Source organism: Rana temporaria, chromosome 12, assembly GCF_905171775.1.
Source record: "Rana temporaria chromosome 12, aRanTem1.1, whole genome shotgun sequence".
Classification (NCBI taxonomy): Eukaryota; Metazoa; Chordata; class Amphibia; order Anura; family Ranidae; genus Rana; species Rana temporaria.
In genome coordinates, this window is record NC_053500.1 from 70,307,529 (window position 1) to 70,332,920 (window position 25,392).

General features: G+C 38.3%; 1 protein-coding gene across 1 annotated transcript; it reads right to left on the minus strand.

Annotated features, from left to right (window-relative positions):
* Positions 1 to 111: 111 nt before the first annotated feature.
* Positions 112 to 23,061, minus strand: LOC120918356 (putative nuclease HARBI1). Its single transcript, XM_040329895.1, has 2 exons — positions 22,359 to 23,061; positions 112 to 428 (listed from the first exon to the last, which is right to left on the minus strand). The coding sequence occupies exons 1-2, from the start codon at positions 23,059 to 23,061 to the stop codon at positions 112 to 114; spliced, it is 1,020 nt and encodes a 339-aa protein (XP_040185829.1).
* Positions 23,062 to 25,392: the final 2,331 nt, after the last annotated feature.

Here is a 25,392-nt window from a genome sequence, read left to right on the forward strand (position 1 = left end):
TGCCCTTAGTGTTATCTCTCTCTTTCTGGGGAATACAACCTGCCTGGTCTACATGAACAAGATAGGGGATATATGGCAATAGCCTATTCGCTAAGATTTTAGAAAATAATTTTAATCAGCATTTAAGAGTGCTATGGGACGATAATTCCCACATTGAGTTTTGTCTTTGTCCTGCTTAGGGATGACCATAATATGAGCCTTCAAATCATCCTCTATTAACTTATAATTAGCTGAAATAGAATTATAGGTACGTAGAAAATATGGAGATAGAACATCCTGAAAAGTTTTGTAATAGGCAAGATTTAGCCCATCTGGGCCAGGGGCATTCCCTAATTTAGAGGATTCTATTGCCATGGCCAATTCTTTATCTGTTATAGGTGCTTTCATTCTCTTGGTTATCTCTGCCGAGAGGGAGGGCACACCTGAACCTGTCAAGAGAGTGGATATCAAATCTGCCCGAGATGGACCTTGCTGAATTTGAGTGTTAGGGAGGTTATAAAGCTTCCGATAGCATTTTTGAAATTCCTGGGCTATAGAGTCTGGGTCTGACAACTTGGTGCCAGCTTCGGATGTAATTTTGAGTGATGTGCAGTTTTGTTTCCTTTAAAAAAAATGAGGGGGAGGCAAAAGAGGTGGAAAAGAGAAAGAAAACGGAAAAAAAATAAAAATGAATAGATAGTACGATATTATTATTTTATTTCTTATGGTTGAACTTGATGGACTTGTGTCTTTTTTCAACCTAACTATGTAACTATATGTAACTATGTAAGATAATAAAATAAATAAAAAGGGTAAACGAAATTCTCCCAACCTAGCCCTATGGGACTGGGAGATGCCTATTTGGGGGTGTGCCTATGGCCAGCAGTGCTGCCGTGACCACTAAAAAGGAAGGGAAAAAAAAACGGTACTCTGAGTCCTCCGAGGGCATTAATGATAATAATCACTATTTAATAATACACTGTGTCCACCCGATACACTAAAATATACTATATGGTGCTCATATAATATAGGAAAACCTAGAAATAAAAAAACACAAAAACAGTCAAACTCAAGTAAGGTCCAACCAATTAGGGACTTATATTGGTTCACATCCCAAAAATATAAACACATCTTTAAGTTGGTCCTGTGTGTGGAGTGAGAGTGATTCTCTTTCTTGACCTTCAAATGAAATGGATGACCCCAAGAATATGTTGCCCCAGATGCTTTAATCTGGTCTAAGAATGGGCACATACATCCTTTCATGTGACGTGTATTCCTTGATAAATCCGAGAGGATCAATATCCTTACTCCAGCATGTTCAATCTGGCGTAGCTGCCACGCTCTGCGCATGATCTCATCCTTTATATTGAAAAGATGTATACGGCAAAGGACATCTCGTGGACCCGACCCCTGATAACTTCTATACGGTGTGACTCAATGTACTCTATCTATTATGAGTTCATCTGATGGAGGTTTTCCCAAAATATTGTTGCAGATAGACTGTACCATAGGGCTCAACTCTGCATCTTCAATATTTTCGGGAATACCCCTCAACCAGATGTTATTCCTCCGGCTTTTTAAAAGTCATCTACCTGAAGAAAAAGTTCTAGTTCTAGTTTGTCCATGCGTATATATTCACATTTTCTACTGCAGATTCTAAGTTAGAATCTAAGTTGGAAACTCTAGTCTCAACAATATCCGACTGTTCCCTCACCTCAGATATCTCCTTCCGTAAAGCCCCTTCTAAACGTTGTGGTAGCAATGCTAGTCTTGTTTAGTAGGGAGTGAGAGCAATATTGCCTTCAACTCTGGATCTTCAATCCATGTATAGCAAGATCTAGATTGTGCTGGATTTAATGGGACCGATGGTCCCCTATCGGATTGTTGATTCGCTATATTCCCGATCACTACTGAGGATACTAGGCTGCGTGATTGGAGATCCATAGCTGTGTCTTCTGATGAAACTAATATTGAAATCGGAGGGACAGCTATGTTATGACGTATGGCAGTATTGTATAGAGCTACAGGCGTCCCAGAATTGTCAGCTATAACCAGATCGCTAACTGTGTTAGCCGTGTAAGTTCTTGGGTCTTCTGCACACATATTTGGTCTGACTAAAATGGTTGTCCTACCGCTCCCTTCTATTGATTCCACTAAAGAAGCAATATGGCCAATAGGAGAGGTTGGTAGCATAGATAACATACTCTCAGTTCTATTTATCCTGAGGGAATTGTCAACCATAGCGCTAATGGGCACGATAGGGATGGTATGGGTATGATTGCTATTACTAGATCCTGTTTTCAAAACAACTGTGGACCCAGAATTACCCTCTGGGTCCCTTTCCATGCCCTGAAGGACCACTCTTGGGCTAACAACTGTTCCCCCCCCCCTATTATCAGATGAATTTCCAAGAATGTTATCCTCTCCCTGGTCATTGTCCGGATTGTCCAAAGTATTCTCCGTATCTACAAGTGGGCCTGTTAGTTTGGCATTCCGGGCTATTGCTGTGGAAGGAGTAGCTTTTATTTTCAAACTTAGCTGCAATGGAAGTAGAGGTTAAGGTAGGATTTGAAGTAAAGTTAGAGGCAAGTGAAGCAGAAGTGGCAGTGGACATATAGGGGTGAAGACTATTTAATCTAGACAATTTAGGGTGTTTAACTGTTGCTCCTGTAATTTGTTCCACATGCTTTCTGCCCCTAGTCATGACCTTACAATATCCTGATATCTCTGGTATTTCCTAATAAGTCACCAGCTGCTTCCAAGTGAGTTTCCAAGGGGACCCCCCCCCCCCCCCCCAAAAAAAGGAAAAGAGAATGACCAATCCTATGTAACCAGATGCTGGTATTTATACTGGGCCTGAGCCAGGACTGAACAATCCTAAAGAGGGCAGACTGTGTTAAACAAATTAACTGGGTTGTAACAGGATTGTCACTAAGGATACTAAGAAAACTAGGAGCAGTCCACAAAGCAATGCAAAATAATAACTAAATAAGAGCCAATTTTTTTATTTTTATCAAATATATATGATTCTTATTGTATATATGTGTGTGTGTGTGTGTATATTATGAACCATGTGACGTTTAGGTAGTTGCTGGTATCCAATAGGTATAGCAACAAATATCAAGAGGTTTTTTGAAATTAATAGCCAAGGAAGACACAAACGGTAAAAAACAATAATGTCTGTCAGAATATCATCCGGATATCAGGAATACCGACAATCTCTACACCAATACTATAATAGAATAATAACCTAATTGCAATAACCTAATTGCATAATAGGTGGCTTAGTATATAACAGCATATAATAACATATAGATTATGCTTATATCTTATGTATATTCATCCTGGTCTAAAACTGCCAGAGTCAGGAGGTAAGAGACAAAAATAGCACAGAGGCACAAAACAAAAAGCAGTTTACCTTAAAAAAAATCCTTAAGGCTCTTGCTCATCAGTTTTTCATCTGAAAGTTCAATTATGCAGTTATTATGCGATTATTTCCAATTTTCAATATTTCACTATTCAATTTACACCGTTCTTGTTCACTTTTTCATCTGGTTACTCTTCTGGTATATCTGGTAATACTGGTACCTCTGTACCCACAGTAACCTCCAGTAGTGACTTCCAATACTGACAGTACACAACCGTACACGCTGCTAAGAAGCTAGCACTGAAAGACAATCTGTTAATCAGGCGGACAGTAACCACACAGGAGATTATAGGGTTATAGTACTGCAATACCATGGATCGACATATACAGTGGGGATCAAAAGTTTGGGCACCCCAGGTAAAAATTTGTATTAATGTGCATAACGAAGCCAAGGAAAGATGGAAAAATCTCCAAAAGGCATCAAATTACAGATTAAACATTCTTATAATATGTTAAAAAAAGTTAGATTTTATTTCCATCACTTACACTTTCAAAATGACAAAAAATAAAATAAAAAATAAAAATGTTTGGTGAGGACGTAGAAGAGGTTTTCTTCTGATGACTCTTCCATGAAGACCATATTTGTACAAGTATCTCTTTATAGTGGAATAGTGTACCACAACTCCAGTGTCTGCCAGATCTTTCTGGAGGGATCGTGCAGTCAAACGTGGGTTTTGAATTGCTTTTCTCACAATCCTGCAAGCTGTTCTGTCTGATATTTTTCTTGGTCTTCCAGATCTTGCTTTAACTTCCACTGTTCCTGATGACTGCCATTTCTTAATTAAAGGATCACTAAAGGAAAATATTTTTTTAGCTAAATAGCTTCCTTTACCTTACTGCAGTACTGGTTTCATGTCCTCATTGTTCGTTTTTTGCTTTGAAGTAGCTGTAATTCTGCTGTGATCTCCACACTTCCTGCTTGTCTGGCTCCTTATGAAAAAACTCATGGGAGCTTCTCGCTGTGTGTCTAAAACTCCTCAGAACCAATCAGATTCATTTTAAAAACAAAACACTGCCCTGGATTTGTTTGTTTTTGTTCTGTGTCTCTCTCTACTTCACAGAAACATGAAACCAGTTTAAAACCGAAAGTGAAACTAGAGGCACATTATATGATTCATTTTTAAAAGGAATCAGTTAACTTTTATGTCTCTATACACTAAACAGTCATTTCAGCAAAACATTTTTTTTCCTTTAGTGACCCTTTAAATTCCGAACAGAGGATATTGACATCTGAAAACGCTTTACTGTCTTCTTATAGCCTTCTCCAGCTTTGTGAGCGTCAACTATTTTCAGTTTCAGTTTTCATCTGCTTAGAAGAACCCATTGTGCTGATTGTTGGGGCAAGGTCAGATGAGTCTGGGCATTTAAAACCTTTGAGATGAACATCACCTGGTCTTCCCAGACGATGATTGAGAACAATCCATGACACTGGCAGGTCTCAGCTTTGCAAAGGTGGACTGGCATGCTATAAATTCTGCAGGGTGCCCAAACTTTTGCAGACACCCTTTTTTTTTTCTCTGTAATTTTGAAAGTGTAAATGATGGAAATAAAATCTAACTTTTTTTGACATATTATAAGAATGTCTAATCTGTAACTTGATGCCTTTGAGATTTTTCCATCTTTCCTTGGCTTCGTTATGCACATTAATACAAATTTTTACCTGGGGTGCCCAAACTTTCGATCCCCACTGTGTGTGTGTGTGTATATATATCTTTTGTGGCCCCCAATGAATCTCCGAGCGCCGGGGGCCACAAAAGATCGTATGCTGGCTGCCTTGGAGGGGACGGGACGAGTGCTGTGCATACATGAGTATTTCCTGTTTACACGGCATCCTGTGTAAAAGGAAGTCCCGTCTCCTGCGCTGCCATTGGACAACTGTTCTGTCCATCACAGGAGGCAAGACTTTCAATTAAAGAGGCTCGTCGAGACAACAGGAGTTTCTCCTGTATGTCTATTGGCGCTCGTCCTGCCCCCTCTGCAGGCTGCACTGACGATAATGGTGAGTCTGCATTCATGGCAATACAATGGGTGCTGCATTCATGGCAACGGTGAGGCTGCATTGATGGGCACTGACCCTTATTTTGCTTCACAGTTCTTTATTTCAAATTAAATTATGGTATATCCAAATAACATGCCCAAGCTCATCTCTTCACCACACACAGCCACAAAGGCAAGAGAATTCCTGTTGGGCAGTGTATTAGTGCTCGGAGGAACACACATAGACCAAATTTTTTATGGTTCACAGAATGTCGGGCAAAATAGTCGGCCCTCATGCATGTTCACTTCATCAAATCTGGCCCTCTTTGAAAAAAGTTTGGACACCCCTGGGTTACAGCATATGAAAACGCCACAATGCTACTATTTTTTTAATGAAAGCACCACAATTTTGTTTTTAACACTATGAAACCCTGCAATTCTTTTATTTACGCACTATGAAAGTACCACAACTTTTTTCAATCACAAAAGCATTGCAATTTCGTTTTTAAACTCATAGTGAAAGCAGTGGAGTTTTATTTAAAAAATAAAATAAAAATAGAAATAAAAAAAAAAAAACAACTGAACGTACCACACTTTATTTAAACAATGAAAGCAACACATTTTTTTGACAACGAAAACATCACATTTATTTTAAACAATGAAAGTACCACAATTCTTCTTTTTTTTTTTAAACTCAAAATGAAAGCAGAAGAATGCTTTTTTTCTATAAAAACACAAATTAGCGCAATTTTTTTTAACACTATGAATGCAAGATATATTTTTTTTTTAACGCAATTCTTTCTCTAATGAACAATTTTTTTAACACATTGAAAACACATTTTTTGTAAACCCCGATAGGGCTGCAATTGTTTTATTCACAATAAAAGTACAGCATTTTTTTAAAAACACAATGAAAGCATTGCTTGCATTTCTGGGTTTTATCTCACAATGAAAGCAGCACAATTCTCCTTTTAATACAAAAAAAAGCACAAAGTACCACAATGTAGTGGAAGGAAACACATTTTTTTTTTTACAAACGAAAATACATTTTTTTTTTTTTAACACAATGAAACCACCACAATTGTTTTTATTTAATTAACAATGAAAGTACCACCATTTTATTTAAAAAAATAAAAGCACTGTAATTCTGTTGTTAACGCACAGTGAAAGCACCATATATATATATTTTTTTAACAGACAATGAAAGTAGCACGATTTTTTTTAAACTTTGGGAAGTTAAACAATTTAGCAGGGTAAGAACTTGTGTGAAGTCCTTAGGGCTGTTATTTTTATGCTGGAGAGGGGAAGACTGCATAGTGTGACCTCTTAGTATATTGTTTTAGTAGTGTTTGAAGGAGCCTCGGGGCACCACACTCAGAATTTTCATTTTTTTTGTTTAATTAAATAATAAAATAACTGCGCTTGTGTCAGATCAATAAGATGGGCATCTAACACAATACCCATATAATACGGTAAGTATAAAATATAAGTAAATAACTCAGTACAGCATTCACAAAGTGGATATTTCATGGTGTTTCACAATGGGCACCTGATGACATCATATGGCGAAATGCGTATGTATATAATAGTTTATGGGAGGGTAAGAACTTATATGAAGTCTCAGAGCTGTTATATGCTGGAGAGGGATTACTGCATGACCTGTCCTCCCAGTATAGTGTTTTAGTAGTGTTTTTAGAGCAGACTCAGAACTTTCAAAAAGACTTGGGGCACAGCACTCTGCATGCTCACTGTGCTAGGTTCCATACGTGCACATTTTCAGTTTTTTTTCATTATGTAATATTTTTTATTTTATTCTTTTTAACAAACAATGAAAGTACCACAATTATTTTCTGTATTTTCTCAAAATGGAAGTACAATTTTTTTTAAAACAATGAAAGCAGCATGATTAATTTTTTCTAAAAAAGAATAAAAAAAAAACCACTGAAAGTACCACAAGTTATTTAAACAATGAAAACAATATATATATATATAATTTTACAAACAATGAAAATACCCACACAGTGAAGGCACCACAATTATTTGTTATTTAGCGGACAATGAAAGTACCACAATTTTACAGACAATGAAAGTACTACATCTTTTTTAAACAGAATGAAAAACAATTTATTTTTTATTTTTTTACAAACAATGAAAAGAATCACATTTGTTTTAACAAACAAAAGTATCACAAATTTATTTTAAACACAATGAAAGTACCACAATTGTTTTTATTTAAACGGGTTGTAAAGGTTTGTGTTTTATTTTCTAAATAGGTTCCTTTAAGCTAGTGCATTGTTGGTTCACTTACCTTTTCCTTCCATTTCCCTTCTAAATGTTTTTTTTCTTTGTCTGAATTTCTCACTTCCTGTTCCTCCTCAGTAAGCTGTTCTGGCTAACTAACCCTCAGCCAGAACAGCTCAGATGATGGGGGCAAGTTTACAGGAAGTGAGGAATTCAGACAAAAAAAAAAAACATTTAGAAAGGAAATGGAAGGAAAAGATAAGTGAACCAACAATGCACTAGCTTAAAGGAACATATTTAGAAAATAAAAAAATTAACCTTTCCAACCCTTTTAATTAACACTGAAAGTACCCCAATTTTTTTTATAAGCAATAAAAGCGCTGTAATTATTTTTTCGTTTAACAATGGAAGTAGCACAACATTTTTTTAAACACAATGAAAGCACCATCAGTTTTTTTTTTTTTTACAGACAATGAAAGCACCACATTTTTTTTCTTTTCACGCAATGAAAGTAGCACACAATTTAACACAATGGAAGCATCAAAATTCAGTTTTTAAATTTTTATTTTCAATCTCAGTTTTATATTTTTTTCTTACAAATAAACAAATGTGCATACAATAACGGTATTTACATACCAGCAAAACATCTTTCTACATCGTCTGCAGATTATACAAGCTATTGTGGCCAAAACTTCAAACAAACAACAAAAAAAAGGGGGGGGGGGGAAATAACGACAGACAAAAAATAGGGGGGGAGGAGGGAAAGATGGCAGGGGGGGATGTCAAGGGGTTATGGCATTTGGACATCTCCACTGAAACTCTATCAAGTCCTATTTTTTTAATTAATTTCTAGTTTCATTTTTCCCTTTTAGTTTAATTTCCTGTTGATTGCTTAAATGTCCTCCAGGGTGCCCATATCCAACAGCATTTTTCATGTGTCTAATTGATGTGACAGAAGGGTCTCCATCTTCTCTATTAGGTCCATTTCCACTATCCATTCATTCACTGATTGAGTTTGTGTTGAGCGCCAATGCCGTGAAATAACTATCCTCGCCGCTGTTATCCAATGTCTGAGTAGACCCTTTTTGATATTTTTATATGAGCCTGGTAAGATGGATAACAATGTAATTTGAGGTGTGTTGGGGATTAACTCCCCTGTAACTAAAGTATACAGCTGCATAATCTTGTCCCAGAATTGACAAATTTTAAGGGCATTCCCACCATATATGTATCAACGAGCCCATCCCTATTTGTCTTAATAAATGCTCAAGAAAAGGCCATCCAACCCGATCAAAAGCCTTTTCCGCATCAACCGAGAGAAGGCATGCAGGTATTTTGGTTGTTTGGGCATGGCCCATAAGTAGAAATGTTTTTATTGTGTTGTCGCATCTTTCTCTTCCTTGAACAATTCCGGTCTGGTCATTATGTATCAGTCTATTGGACGATGACTAGAACATTAGTGTTAGATCCTTATCTGGCTTAGAAATCAAAGTAATATGGGCTTCCAATGTTTGAGTCAGGAATGTGTTGGTGGAAGAGATGGAATAAAAAAAAACTGTAGAATAAATGGGGCCAAGTGTTCTTTATATGTTTTTAAATGATTTTGGAGTAAATCCATCTGGACCAGGGCTCTTGCCCAGTGGAATATCTGTAATTACTCCCAGTAATTCTTCCATTAAAAAAGAGTAATCAAATGATTCCCTATGTTCATCTTCTAGTTTTGAAATAGCAGTTTCTTGTACATAGTCTTCAATGCTACAAGTATTTGATCCCATGTCTTCCGCAGAAGATGATAGAGTGCTGAAAAATATTCTCGGAATATTTGTTGAAGGTTTTGAGGATCTGAGGTAATTTCCCCCGACGACTTCCTTATACTGGCTATAAAAGTCTGAGGAGGACGTGGATGTAATGTACGCGCTAGTTGTCTCCCACATTTATTTCCATATCTGTAACTACTTAAGGCACATTTCTGTTGATATGAACTATGGGATTCTTCCATAAGCTGCAATAATGATGTCATAGTAGATGTGATGTTAGCTAATACTTCTGTAGACTGTGAGGCTTTATGTAAAGTTTCAAATGATTGGAGTTTTGACAGACTATTTTGAATGGCCACCAATCTTTCTTTTTTAAGACGAGAGCCATGTTGGATAAATAACCCTCGTAATACCGCTTTTAAGGGCTTCCCATTTTAATGGTAATGCAGTCTCGTCCTGTTCAATATCAGAAACAAAATTGCCAATTGCTTCTACAATTGCCTTGTGGCAAAGTGGGTCCAACATAAGCGTATCATTCAAACACCAGGACCAACTTGTGCCTCGGGTCTGGGGGGGAGGGGGATATGGGTGTATATTGATAGAAATACTGGTGAATGGTCAGACCAGATAGATGACCCTATTTCCATTGAAGGGTTCCACTCCAAAACCTTCGGACCTGATGATAAAAAATGATCTAGCCTACTGTAAGATTTATGAGCTGATAAAAAGTATGTATAGTTACGATCTTTAGGATATAAAATCCGCCAAAGATCAAGTAGCCTGTTGTTTTTTTAAGGGCCCTCAGCCGAGAGTAAGAAATATTATAACGCTGTGCCGAGGTGTCTAACTGAGGTTCTAGGGCTAAATTGAGATCTCCTCCTACAAGAATGACACCTTTAGCAAAATCTGTTAAAAGGCGAACATAGCGGGAAATTGTTGTGGTTTTATCATAATTCGGAATGTAAAATTTAGCAATTGTGAAAAGTTTATCCCACAGCCGGAATTTAAAAAGTAATAAGTATCTACCATTAATATCAGCTATATGTTTCAGGAGCTGGGCCGGTAAATTTTTATGAAACGCTATGGAGAACCCCCCTAGCCTTTGAACCAGACATAGGGCTTTGAAACCACTGGGAATAATGTTTACCAGAACATACAGGAATGCCTCGGTATGAAAATGGGTCTCCTGGAGGAGTATAACCTCTTGACCACCGCCCCATGTCAAAAAGACGTCCTCTTTTTAAAGTTGAATATCTCGATAACGGCAGCAGCTGCTGCCACAACCGAGATATTCATCTTTTCAGGGGGCGGTGGTGTACACGATAACGGCGGTCTCCGCGGCGGATTCGCCGCAAGATCGCCGTTATCGGTGGCGGGAGAGGGGCCCCCCCCCTCCCGCCGCTCTCCCGCGCCCTCTGCCGCTTACCGGAGCCGTCGGTAGCGGCGGAGGGGATCGGATGTGTCCGGCAGCTGAGCGGGGACGGGACTGAAGGAGAAATCTCCTTCACCCGTCCTCATAGCTCTGCTGGGCGGAAGTGACGTCAAAACGTCAGTCCCGCCCAGCCTCTTAAAGAAACATTTTATTTTTGTCATTTGAAAAAATGACTTTTTTTTTTTTTTTTTGCATTTAAGTCTAATTATGAGATCTGAGGTCTTTTTGACCCCAGATCTCATTTAAGAGGACCTGTCATGCTTTTTTCTATTACAAGGGATGTTTACATTCCTTGTAATAGGAATAAAAGTGATACATTTTTTTTTTTATTATTTCAGTGTAAAAAATTATAAAACTAAATAAAAATAAATAAGAAAACCCAAAAAAAACTTTTTAAAGCGCCCCGTCCCGACGAGCTCGCGCGCAGAAGCAAACGCATACGCTAGTAGCGCCCGCATATGAAAACGGTATTCAAACCACACAAGTGAGGTATCGCCGCGATCGTTAGAGTGAGAGCAATAATTCTAGCCCTAGACCTACTCTGCAACTCAAAAAATGCAACCTGTAGAATTTTTTAAACATCGCCTATCGAGATTTTTAAGGGTAAAAGTTTGACGCCATGCCACGAGCGGGCGCAATTTTTAAGCGTGACATGTTGGGTATCATTTTACTCGGCGTAACATTATCTTTCACAATATATAAAAAAATTGGGCAAAATGTATTGTTGTCTTATTTTTTAATTCAAAAAAGTGATTTTTATCCAAAAAAAGTGCGCTTGTAAGACCGCTGCGCAAATACGGTGTGACAAAAAGTATTGCAATGACTGCCATTTTATTCCCTAGGATGTCTGCTAAAAAAAAATATATAATGTTTGGGGGTTCTGATTCATTTTCTAGCAAAAAAATTGTGATTTTCACATGAAGGAGAGAAGTGCCAGAATTAACCCGGTGGGCAAGTGGATAATATCTGCCTTAGCTTTATGCAAGTTATACAGAATCTGCCCTCTTTTTGACTCGTTTATTCAGGATTTTGACATTATAGGTACAAAGTTTCAGTAGGGATGTCGAAGAAGACCCCCCTGCCATCTTAAAAAACAAAAAAAAGAGGGGGGGAATGTAAAAGAGAGGTTCCCTCTCTTGGGACCCTGAACTACTCAGAAACCACGAATGGGACAACATGTAAGGAAAGGGAACAAAAAACAAAGGGCTATGGACTATATCCAAAAAAAAGAAAATAACCAAGCCCTACCAAAGGGCTGGTGTACCTACACGGGGGTTAAGTGGGTGAGCACAGGGGATATCTCACAGCGGAGACCAGAACAAACCATGTATATATGCCCTATCCTCCGCTTACATTATTATTATATACACTGGAGTGGTAAGAGAGAGAGGGGGAAAAAAAATCCACAACATCTACACTTAAATCATTCTCTTTTCTTTTCCCTTTTAGCACAAACATATTCATGGCCATACATGAATATGTATATATGTTAAAACTGTACATACAGACACCTTCATTAAATTGACCCATATTTCTCATTGGGGAAACCCTAATCTCATTGTTATGTTTCATACCTGTAGCATCTAACAAGATATCCCATATAAAGCTCATGAACTCCTCCCTCTGTACCAGCCCAACCGCTAAGGGGACCAAAACACTAAGTGACACCAACTGACCAATTCACATATCGCAAAGCAGACCGTCATTTCAATCGTGAATCAGATAACATTGGTCTAACCACCCATCTAACTGATTCCTGTGAGGATCTAGATTGATTTCCACAATCTTGATCCAAATTTGATGTAAACCATACCTCACAGTAAATGTGGCATGCCTTATGGTTCATTGTCGCCACAAGCACTCGATGCGATGACATTTAATGTCTGGCCCTGCGACACCATGAACCGCTCAACAATCTTAGAGACAGGTAGAGATCAAAGTAATATGGGCTTCCAATGTTTGAGTCAGGAATGTGTTGGTGGAAGAGATGGAATAAAAAAAAACTGTAGAATAAATGGGGCCAAGTGTTCTTTATATGTTTTTAAATGATTTTGGAGTAAATCCATCTGGACCAGGGCTCTTGCCCAGTGGAATATCTGTAATTACTCCCAGTAATTCTTCCATTAAAAAAGAGTAATCAAATGATTCCCTATGTTCATCTTCTAGTTTTGAAATAGCAGTTTCTTGTACATAGTCTTCAATGCTACAAGTATTTGATCCCATGTCTTCCGCAGAAGATGATAGAGTGCTGAAAAATATTCTCGGAATATTTGTTGAAGGTTTTGAGGATCTGAGGTAATTTCCCCCGACGACTTCCTTATACTGGCTATAAAAGTCTGAGGAGGACGTGGATGTAATGTACGCGCTAGTTGTCTCCCACATTTATTTCCATATCTGTAACTACTTAAGGCACATTTCTGTTGATATGAACTATGGGATTCTTCCATAAGCTGCAATAATGATGTCATAGTAGATGTGATGTTAGCTAATACTTCTGTAGACTGTGAGGCTTTATGTAAAGTTTCAAATGATTGGAGTTTTGACAGACTATTTTGAATGGCCACCAATCTTTCTTTTTTAAGACGAGAGCCATGTTGGATAAATAACCCTCGTAATACCGCTTTTAAGGGCTTCCCATTTTAATGGTAATGCAGTCTCGTCCTGTTCAATATCAGAAACAAAATTGCCAATTGCTTCTACAATTGCCTTGTGGCAAAGTGGGTCCAACATAAGCGTATCATTCAAACACCAGGACCAACTTGTGCCTCGGGTCTGGGGGGGAGGGGGATATGGGTGTATATTGATAGAAATACTGGTGAATGGTCAGACCAGATAGATGACCCTATTTCCATTGAAGGGTTCCACTCCAAAACCTTCGGACCTGATGATAAAAAATGATCTAGCCTACTGTAAGATTTATGAGCTGATAAAAAGTATGTATAGTTACGATCTTTAGGATATAAAATCCGCCAAAGATCAAGTAGCCTGTTGTTTTTTTAAGGGCCCTCAGCCGAGAGTAAGAAATATTATAACGCTGTGCCGAGGTGTCTAACTGAGGTTCTAGGGCTAAATTGAGATCTCCTCCTACAAGAATGACACCTTTAGCAAAATCTGTTAAAAGGCGAACATAGCGGGAAATTGTTGTGGTTTTATCATAATTCGGAATGTAAAATTTAGCAATTGTGAAAAGTTTATCCCACAGCCGGAATTTAAAAAGTAATAAGTATCTACCATTAATATCAGCTATATGTTTCAGGAGCTGGGCCGGTAAATTTTTATGAAACGCTATGGAGAACCCCCCTAGCCTTTGAACCAGACATAGGGCTTTGAAACCACTGGGAATAATGTTTACCAGAACATACAGGAATGCCTCGGTATGAAAATGGGTCTCCTGGAGGAGTATAACCTCTTGACCACCGCCCCATGTCAAAAAGACGTCCTCTTTTTAAAGTTGAATATCTCGATAACGGCAGCAGCTGCTGCCACAACCGAGATATTCATCTTTTCAGGGGGCGGTGGTGTACACGATAACGGCGGTCTCCGCGGCGGATTCGCCGCAAGATCGCCGTTATCGGTGGCGGGAGAGGGGCCCCCCCCCCTCCCGCCGCTCTCCCGCGCCCTCTGCCGCTTACCGGAGCCGTCGGTATTCAAACCACACAAGTGAGGTATCGCCGCGATCGTTAGAGTGAGAGCAATAATTCTAGCCCTAGACCTACTCTGCAACTCAAAAAATGCAACCTGTAGAATTTTTTAAACATCGCCTATCGAGATTTTTAAGGGTAAAAGTTTGACGCCATGCCACGAGCGGGCGCAATTTTTAAGCGTGACATGTTGGGTATCATTTTACTCGGCGTAACATTATCTTTCACAATATATAAAAAAATTGGGCAAAATGTATTGTTGTCTTATTTTTTAATTCAAAAAAGTGATTTTTATCCAAAAAAAGTGCGCTTGTAAGACCGCTGCGCAAATACGGTGTGACAAAAAGTATTGCAATGACTGCCATTTTATTCCCTAGGATGTCTGCTAAAAAAAAATATATAATGTTTGGGGGTTCTGATTCATTTTCTAGCAAAAAAATTGTGATTTTCACATGAAGGAGAGAAGTGCCAGAATTAACCCGGTGGGCAAGTGGATAATATCTGCCTTAGCTTTATGCAAGTTATACAGAATCTGCCCTCTTTTTGACTCGTTTATTCAGGATTTTGACATTATAGGTACAAAGTTTCAGTAGGGATGTCGAAGAAGACCCCCCTGCCATCTTAAAAAACAAAAAAAAGAGGGGGGGAATGTAAAAGAGAGGTTCCCTCTCTTGGGACCCTGAACTACTCAGAAACCACGAATGGGACAACATGTAAGGAAAGGGAACAAAAAACAAAGGGCTATGGACTATATCCAAAAAAAAGAAAATAACCAAGCCCTACCAAAGGGCTGGTGTACCTACACGGGGGTTAAGTGGGTGAGCACAGGGGATATCTCACAGCGGAGACCAGAACAAACCATGTATATATGCCCTATCCTCCGCTTACATTATTATTATATACACTGGAGTGGTAAGAGAGAGAGGGGGAAAAAAAATCCACAACATCTACACTTAAATCATTCTCTTTTCTTTTCCCTTTTAGCACAAACATATTCATGGCCATACATGAATATGTATATATGTTAAAACTGTACATACAGACACCTTCATTAAATTGACCCATATTTCTCATTGGGGAAACCCTAATCTCATTGTTATGTTTCATACCTGTAGCATCTAACAAGATATCCCATATAAAGCTCATGAACTCCTCCCTCTGTACCAGCCCAACCGCTAAGGGGACCAAAACACTAAGTGACACCAACTGACCAATTCACATATCGCAAAGCAGACCGTCATTTCAATCGTGAATCAGATAACATTGGTCTAACCACCCATCTAACTGATTCCTGTGAGGATCTAGATTGATTTCCACAATCTTGATCCAAATTTGATGTAAACCATACCTCACAGTCAATGTGGCATGCCTTATGGTCCATTGTCGCCACAAGCACTCGATGCGATGACATTTAATATCTGGCCCTGCGACACCATGAACCGCTCAACAATCTTAGAGACAGGTAGAGATCAATACTGAAGTCAAGCCATCAGACAGTTCCATATCAGTGGTCATGCTATCAGGCAAGTTTTTTTGGTTGGATATACAACACAGGAAAACTAGATATAACATAATTTAATATATAATATATAAAATAATGATTACACAGAGTTGTTACACATACACCCCCCTCAGAGCCCCAAATATCAACCCATTGGCTACAAACTGACATGTTTGCATTTCAAAATGGGTTAAAAACAAATTCTCCCATTTGACCAATACGTTTACAATGCAGATGTGTCGTACACGCTGTCAGAACCATTGACGTATCTCGGCATAGAGCCTAAATATACCATCAGAATGTTTTATACTGAAATATAAAATTATTATTGTATTCATGGAAATATGTAAATCTGTGCTTTGAGAGATATACACTTTTCCTACAATACAAGAAATCTGAAATTATTTTATCCGTGCTATTTTGAGGACAAGTGACACAAATGAATTTAACATGACAGACGTCAGACAAACCGATCGTGTGTACAGGGCATAAGACTTTTGAACAGTGCTGTATCTATACTATAAATGAGATGTATAGATATATATAATATATAGATAGATATATAGATAGATATAATATAGATGCATTTTAATAATGTATTATAAATCATACCAAGACAATTCTATAATGTGAACAAAAATAGTTCAACATTAAGGTAATCTATTTATATTTTTTATGTACAGATAAAGAATTACATTGGTCCTGTGTGGAAGAATAATCTAGCAGAGGAACATAAGCAAAATCAAAAAGTTGGTTCTCTACAGCACTCGTCAAAGTGCACCTGGAGATCTCCAAGAAACAAATTGGCTGTCAAGTGATCACATGGATGTAGCACATTATTTGATTGGAAAAAAAAATTCAACAAATAGATGGTTTACAGAGCACAGTAGTGCTAGCTGCAGTAATTTCTGGTGAACCAGTTGGGTCCCCAACTGATGATTTCAATTAAATACTACATGTGCATGGCAATCACTGGGTTACAGTAAGTAACCTGTATTGTTCTAAAGGAACTGTTAATGTATATGACAGCATGTCTTGATTCTGAAGAAATTTTGATGATATTTTGGATGATGAGAATGTTCGTAAACAATGAAATCAAAATAAATGTTAAGAATGTTCAGAAACCAAAAAAAAATCATGTGATTGTGGAGCCTTTTCAATAGCATTTGCAATCAGTTTAGCGTTTGATAAAAATCTAACTAGCCTTACATTTGACCAAGCAAAGTTAAGATCACACATTTCAGCATGTTTCAAGGACCAACTCATAACACCTTTCCCAAGTAAAAGTAGAAGAGAAGCACTTGACTTAAACATTGCTGTGCTCCCACTGTACTGCATATGTAGGCTTGTTTACTGCGGGGAGTTGATGATTCAGTGCTCATCATGTTCAAAATGGTATCATCAAGAATGTCAAAATATACCAGAGATTGCAATTAAAAAGAAGAGCTATGTATGGAAATGCAAAATTTGTAAATAAACAGATACATCAATTCATGTCAATTTAAAACACAACATATTTTATGAAAAGAAGTACACACAAAGTTTAAGTTTCTATTTGGAACATTTTTCATACTAATTTGTAGGTTGACAGTATTTTGTTTTTATAGATATTTGTTTGCCGAAATCTACAGAAATGTACATCTATGTATTCACAAGTAGACTGTTGTGTTCCCTCCCCCGGATAAATTCGATATTTTTCATAATTGTCCATGGATTTTGCCATGAATTTTTAAAAAATATGAAAGCAACCTTTAAAATACATTTGTATTAATTTTGTATTTTGAGTATTAAATGATCAATGAGAAACATGATGAGAAACATTTATTAATCCTTCACAATCAGAATTAAATGGATTTAAGATGAAACAAGTAGGGATCATATTTATGCATCAACAGTGGCCATGCTGGTGTTGTATACGAATATGTTTTATTGTTACAATATTTCCAATGTAAGTACCAACCACAAACTAATTCCAGACACATTGCCCGAAACAGGAAAATATGTATGGTAAACCAATGTTTTTAAACAGATATGTCTCTGTAAATTCTTAGATTTAATATAAGATGTTTTTTCTATATATATATATAATTATGACAACATAAATTTCAATGAATGGGCTATTATTTAGTTACATAGTTAGTCAGGTTGAAAAAAGTTCAACCATAAAAACATAAATAAATAATAGCTGTGTGCTGCATTAAAGCGGGGGTTCACCCTTAGAGGGCACTTTTCCCCCTTAGATTCCTGCTCGTTATTACTAGGGGAATCGGCTATTTATTTTAAAATATGTGCAGTACTTACCCGTTTACGAGACGCATCCTCTCCGTCGCTTCCGGGTATGGGCTTCGGGAATGGGCGTTCCTTCTTGATTGACAGGTTTCCGAGAGGCTTCCGACGGTCGCATCCATCGCGTCACGATTTTCCGAAAGAAGCCGAACGTCGGTGCGCAGGCGCAGTATAGAGCCGCGCCGACGTTCGGCTTCTTTCGGCTACGAGTGACGCGATGGATGCGACCGTCGGAAGCCTCTCGGAAGGCTGTCACTCAAGAAGGAACGCCGGCTCCCGAAGACCCATACCCGGAAGCGACGGAAGAAGATGCAGCTCGAAAACGGGTAAGTACTGCACATATTTTAATATAAATAGCCGATTCCCCTAGACCGAACGAGCAGGAAGCTAAGGGGAGATTTTTTTTTTTTTTTTAAATGGGTGAACTCCCGCTTTAAGGAGACGCCTGTGTATCTCCCCTGTCACCAATGATCCCTCACTTTATTTGAGGCAGTTACCTGATTGAAGTAATGGAAGATCTGGCTGGAGGATGTATAATTTTACCCTTCACACCAACACAATTTCTGTTAAGACGTCCCTGTACCCAGAGGGGCTATTCATGTACAATATACCAAGGTGACACTGTGGGGATAGGACAGACGTCTCTTTATAATCAGGTTGTACCAATTTATGTGGGTCATCCTGCATTTTTGTGTCCCCCGGGGTGGGTTGGTTCCCTGAACCGGGTTCTTGGTCACCTACCTGACACAGCATCCACATTTTGTGACATATTCCATATACATTGTTTAATAAATTATGTGCCCATGTATGGCTCCTGAGGAAGCGGACACCAAGTAACCGCGAAACATGCAACATGTAGAGTTTATATACACTGCACAATATTTGATGTTTTGTATACATCATTGTTAATACAATGTTAATAAGCTGATTTATGGTTGTCACAATCAATATTTTACTGTAAATGTTTAGAAATTTTTACTTTGTAATAAAAATATTTTACATTAGACATTTTGACTGTATCAGTTGCTCATACAATCGTATTTTCCCCAGATCAACTTTACCTACAAATCTTAGTACTCAGTTATATTATGTACATTTAGGAAATAATCCAGACCTTTCTTAAATCAATCTACTGAGCTGGCCAGAACCACCTCTGCAGGGAGTCTATTCCACATTTTCACAGCTCTTACTGTGAAGAAACCTTTCCGTATTTGGAGATGAAATCTCTTTTCCTCTACATGTAAAGAGTGCCCCCTTGTCCTCAGTGTTGACCGTAAAGTGAATAACTCAACACCAAGTTCACTATATGGACCCCTTATATATTTGTACATGTTGATTATATCTCCCCTTAATCTCCTCTTCTCAAGAGAAAATTAATTCAGTTCCTCTAATCTTTCCTCATAGCTGAGCTCCTCCATTCCTCTTATCAGTTTGGTTGCCCTTCTCTGCACTTTCTCCAGGTCCCCGATATCCTTCTTGAGAACTGGAGCCCAAAACTGAACTGCATATTCCAGATGAGGTCTTACTAATGATTTGTACAGGGGCAAAATGATATCTCTCTCTCTGGAGTCCATACCTCTCTTAATACAAGAAAGGACTTTGCTCGCTTTGGAAACCGCAGCTTGGCATTGCATGCCATTACTGAGCTTATGATCTACCATAACCCCCAGATCCTTCTCCTACTGATCCCCCAGATTTTTCTCCACTACGGATTCCCCCAGTTGTACCCCCCCTAGTATGTATGACACATGCATATTCTTAGCCCCCAAGTGCATAATTTTACATTTATCAACATTAAACCTCATCTGCCACTTAGGCCCCATACAGACGACCGAACATGTCTGCTGAAACTGGTCCGCGGACCAGTTTCAGCAGACATGTTCTGTCGTCTGTACAGCCGAGCGGACAGGATTCCACCGTACATTTGCCCGCCGGGCCTTTTTCGAGCGGGCAAATATTTCTAAACATGTTTAGAAACAGCCCGCTGGAATCCTGTCTGTCGGACATGTTCGGTCGTCTGCACAGACCTACCGTACATGTCCGAGTGGCCGCAATCCCTCGCATGCGTCGAATCACTTCGACGCATGCGTGGAAGCATTGAACTGCCAGGGCCGCGCACGTCGCGGCGACGGCACGGCCTCGTCGCCGCTTATCGAGTACGCACGGATTTCTGTATGATGGTGAGTACAGCCATCATACAGAGATCTCCGGGCAGACATGTACGCTGAAAACGGTCCGGCGGACCGGTTTCATCGTACATGTTTGCTCGTCTGTACGGGGGCCTTAGTCACCCAATTAGACAGAGCATTGAGGTCGGCTTGTAAATTGGCGACATCATGTAAGGACGTTATTCCACTGCATAGCTTAGTGTCATCTGCAAAGACAGAAATCCTAGACCCAATATCATTTATAAAGATATTAAAAACTAAGGCTCCCAACACTGAACCTTGGGGTACACCACTGATAACCTTGGACCATTCAGAGTAAGAATCATTAACCACGACTCTCTGAATTCTATCTTTTAGCCAGTTTTCTATCTATTTTTCCATTGGGTCATATATTTATTATAACTAGCCAATGTGCTGATATTTGGGTGTTTATATCTTAAAATGTAAACAGTAAAATCATACTGTATTGTAAGTAATCATAGAGGGGTGTGTATATGACACATCTGCATTGTAAACGTATTGGTCCAATGAGAGATTTCGTTTTTGACCCATTTTGAAGTAGTGCAAAAATGTCCCTATGTTACCAATAGATTGGTATTTGGGGCTCCGTATCTTTAAATTTCCAGAGTAAAATCAAACCGTATTGTAAGATATCATAGAGGTGGGTGTGTATGACACATCTGCATTGTAAACGTATTGGTCCAATGGTAGAATTTGTTTTTAACCCATTCAGAAACATTACAAAAATATCCCTATGTAGCCAATGGGCTGATATTTGGGGCTCTGTTCCTTTTAAATTTCCACAGTAAAATCATACCGCATTGTAAGATATCATAGAGGGGAGTGTGTATGACACATCTGCATTGTAAACGTATTGGTCCAATGCAAGAATTTTTTTGAACCCATTTTGAAATGCAAAAATCTCAGTTTGTAGCCAATGGGCTGATATTTGGGGCTCTGTTCCTTTAAATTTCCACAGTAAAATCATACCGTATTGTAAGATATCATAGAGGGGAGTGTGTATGACACATCTGCATTGTAAACGTATTGGTCCAATGGGAGAATTTGTTTTTAACCCATTTTGAAGTGTTACAAAAATGTCCCTATGTAACCAATGGGTTGGTATTTGGGGCTCTGTATCTTTAAATTTCCACAGTAAAATCATACCGTGTTGTAAGATTTAATAGAGGGGGGTGTATGTGTGTCAACTCTGTGTAATCATTATTTTATATTTTACATTATGTTATATCTAGTTTTCCTGTGTTGTATATCCAACCCAAAACACTTGTCTGATAGCATGACCACTGATTTAGAACTGTTTGATGGCTTGACTCCAGTAGATCACTGACTGAATCTATTATTTATATATAGTCTAAGATACATGCTTGATGTTATGCATATTGGGGGGTTAACGTATGGGATAGTGTTGAACTCCCATATTTAAATATTAACTATACATTCAAGTAAATCAACTACTGACACAATTGTTGCATCTTATGCTGCAATCATTTACATATAGGTACTGTACTTAATTCTGGTGGGTGGCTTCTTTGGCACACCTTGGTCATGTGTGTTTTGATAAGTAGTTCCTAGCTCTCTCATGTGATGTCTTAATATGATAGTGTAATACATCACTTAAGCAAGCTTGAAGTAGTGACTACTTTTCAGTGCACACGGAACATGTGGAACAACAATACACCTCACATGAGAAAGGAAAGATTTGTGGACCTTGAACCAGGTGATAGCTAACTAAAAAGTACTTGAAAGTATTTTGGACATTTAAATTCTGAGTTTATTATTACATGTTTTTGAAATACTGATTAATGTAAAGCTGTTGAGCTGTCATGTTACTGATATAGCACTAATGTCAGTCTAGTATGGAATAAAAAAATAAAAACGCATTTATAACTGGAAAACACACCATAAAATAAACAGTGGAGCACACTTACCCAGCAGCCATCCATTATTTTCTAAGTCCTTGTCCAGAGTATCATATATTCCCGATTGGCGCAATATATGGGCATCATGACAGGATCCTGGAAAGCCGGTGACAACATCACGGATTATGAGGTTTGAATCACAGATCACCTGGATGTTGAGTGAATGGTAAGCCTTACGGTTTCGGTAGATGTGCTCCTGTTCTGATGGGGGACATAATGGCACATGGGTGCAGTCTATTGCCCCAATGACATTGGGCATTCCTGCTAGGTCAAAAAAACCACGTTTAATTTGATCCCGCTCTTCACGTGACTTGCCCATGTGTATGTATTTTGGAGCAAGTTGTCGCAGTGCTTGCAGGACCTCCACCAAGCAGCGGGAAAAACTGGGTTGTGAGATGCCAACAATCTCACCACTGACATGTTGGTATGAGGCCTTTCCTAAAAAATGAAGTACTGCCAAAAAACGCACAAGACCTGGTACTGCATTACTTCTCCGCGTGCGTGTTTCTAGGGCCAAGTGTATTTCATCATACAGGGAATGTATCATGGGAGAGGATAATCTGAATTTGGCTATCACCTGGGTTTCAGTAAATTGATCCAAAAAGGTACGTGAACGGAATACACGTTTCTCTATCTGAACGACATTCTGACGTGTCCTTCTTCGCCTCTGGATCAGTTTCAGTTCAAATAGAGCACATCCAAATGGTTCCATCTTGCACAAAACTCCTAACAAAATTGACTACAAGCCTGAACCGCCAAAAAATTCCTCTCAACAAATGAAATATCGCCTGGGAAATGTCATAACGCCACCCTCAGGGAGGTGCTTATTTAACGATTGCTTAGCGATCGTTAAATGTCTAAAAAACCTTTGTGAATTGCACTTCTGTACATATTTAACGATTTGAGTCGTTAAAACAACGATCAATACGTTCAATAACGAGTCAAAACTAAAAATATCGGTTCCGTGTAGTGAAACGTTATTTGATGATTTTTAGAAGCGTTAAGTAGTTTAGTGAATTGGACTTGCTTCAATAACGTGTGAAATCGTTTACATAACGACCGGTATCGGCAAAAAAAGCTTTGTGAATTGACCCCATGGTGGCTGATCTAATGGCAGCATAATTCCTAAGAATAAAAAATAAAGCGAGCTTGTCAAGATGCTCATCAATACGCCTCACATATAGCCCCCGCCTGCCACCACATTTCATATACTGTTTTTATGGATGCCAATTTACTTATTATTATTTCCTTTCCAGAGGGAAGAGAAATACAAAAATAAAAAAACAAAACAAATATAATATATATTTTTTTCTCTTTTTTTTACCCTACTGATTTATAATATCTATAATAATCCACAAACAATACATTGTCCTCGTTCTATAAAAAAAATTAAGAATTAAATAAGTAGATAATTGATAGGGCTGGATTTAATCTCATCCTTCTATATCACTATAATACGCACCCACATTACTTTTAAAAGTGCTATTGATAGCTCATCAATCATTAAATTCATTGCAGATCGAGCCTATTACGTAATTTATTGGATAGGGTATACCAAAAAAAATAAAATATATAATATATTCAGTTTTTTTAAATCAAAATGAAAGCAGAAGAATGCTTTTCTAAAAAAAAAAAACACTTGGAAGTACCACATTTTTTAAAAACGCAATGAAAGCAGCATGTTTTTTTTTTTAGCGCATAATAAAAGTTCCATTATTTTTTTAAACAATGAAAGCATTACATATTTATTTTGAATGAAGAATGAAAGCAGCACAATTTTTTATTTTTTATTTTCAAACACAATGAAAGCATCACAATGTTTTTTCTAATGAAAGCACCACAATTCTTTTAATGCACAATAAAAAAGTATATTTTTTTTTGAAAAAAAAATTGACAGCATTTCAATTCTGTTTTTTTTTAACTCAGAATAAAAGCAGCACAATTCTCTTTTCTAAAAAAAAAAAAAACACTGAAAATGTCACAGTTTATTTAAACATAGTGAAAGTACCACCATTTTGTTTTTTAAACAATAAAAGTACAGCGATTCTTTTTTTTTTTCTATAAAAAAAAGTACCACAATTTTATTTAAACAATAAAAGCACTGCAATTCTTTTATTTTATTAACGCAGGGCTGTTATATGCTGAAGAGGGAACACTGCATAGTTTGACCTCTCAATATAGGGCTAGATTCAGAGAGAATTTTCTTCTTTCTGTATTCAGAAAGCAAGATACGCCGACATTAGCCTAAGATGCGACTGGCGTAAGTCTCTTACACCGTCGTATCTTAGGGTGCATATTTACGGTGACCGCTAGGTGGCGCTTCCGTCGTTTTCGGCGTAGAATATGCAAATGACCTAGATCCGCCGATTCACAAATTTACGTACGCCCGGCGCTATTTATTTACGTCGTTTACGTTAGGCTTTTTCGGCGTTAGGTTACTCCTGCTATTAGGAGGCGCACGCAATGTTAAGTATGGCCGTTGTTCCCGCGTCGAAATTTGAAAAATTTACAGCGTTTGCGTAACTCGTCCGTAAATGGGGCTGGACGTAATTCACGTCGAAACCAATGACGTCCTTGCGGCGTACTTTGGAGCAATGCACACTGGGAAATTCCACGGATGGCGCATGCGCCGTTTGGGAAAAACGTCAATCACGTCGGGTCACCAAGAATTAACATAAAACACGCATCATTTGAATTACGCGTGCTTACGCCGGCCCCATTTACGCTACGCCGCCAAAACTTAGGAGGCAAGTGCTTTGTGAATACAGCACTTGCCTCTCTAACTTACGGCGGCGTAGCGTAAATATGATACGCTGCGCCGCTGTAACTAAGCGCGCCCCTACCTGAAACTAGCCCATAGTGTTTTAGTCGTTTTTGGAGGAGCCTCAGGACACCACACTCTGCACTTATGTATAAACAATAAGATGGGCAACTAACACAATACCCTGATACTGAGTATACAATTGAAGTAAATAACACAAAGTGCAGCTCTCATAAAGTGGATATTTCACAGTGTTTCAGTGTGCTCTTGATGACATATATG

Excerpts from the sequence above, each read along its gene's own strand:
- LOC120918356 (XM_040329895.1), bottom strand. The coding sequence starts at position 23,061 with ATGGAACCATTTGGATGTGCTCTATTTGAACTGAAACTGATCCAGAGG. Across the intron at positions 429-22,358 it reads AAATAATGGATGGCTGCTGG|GTTCAGGTGTGCCCTCCCTC; the intron begins GTAAGTGTGCTC and ends CTCTCTTGACAG.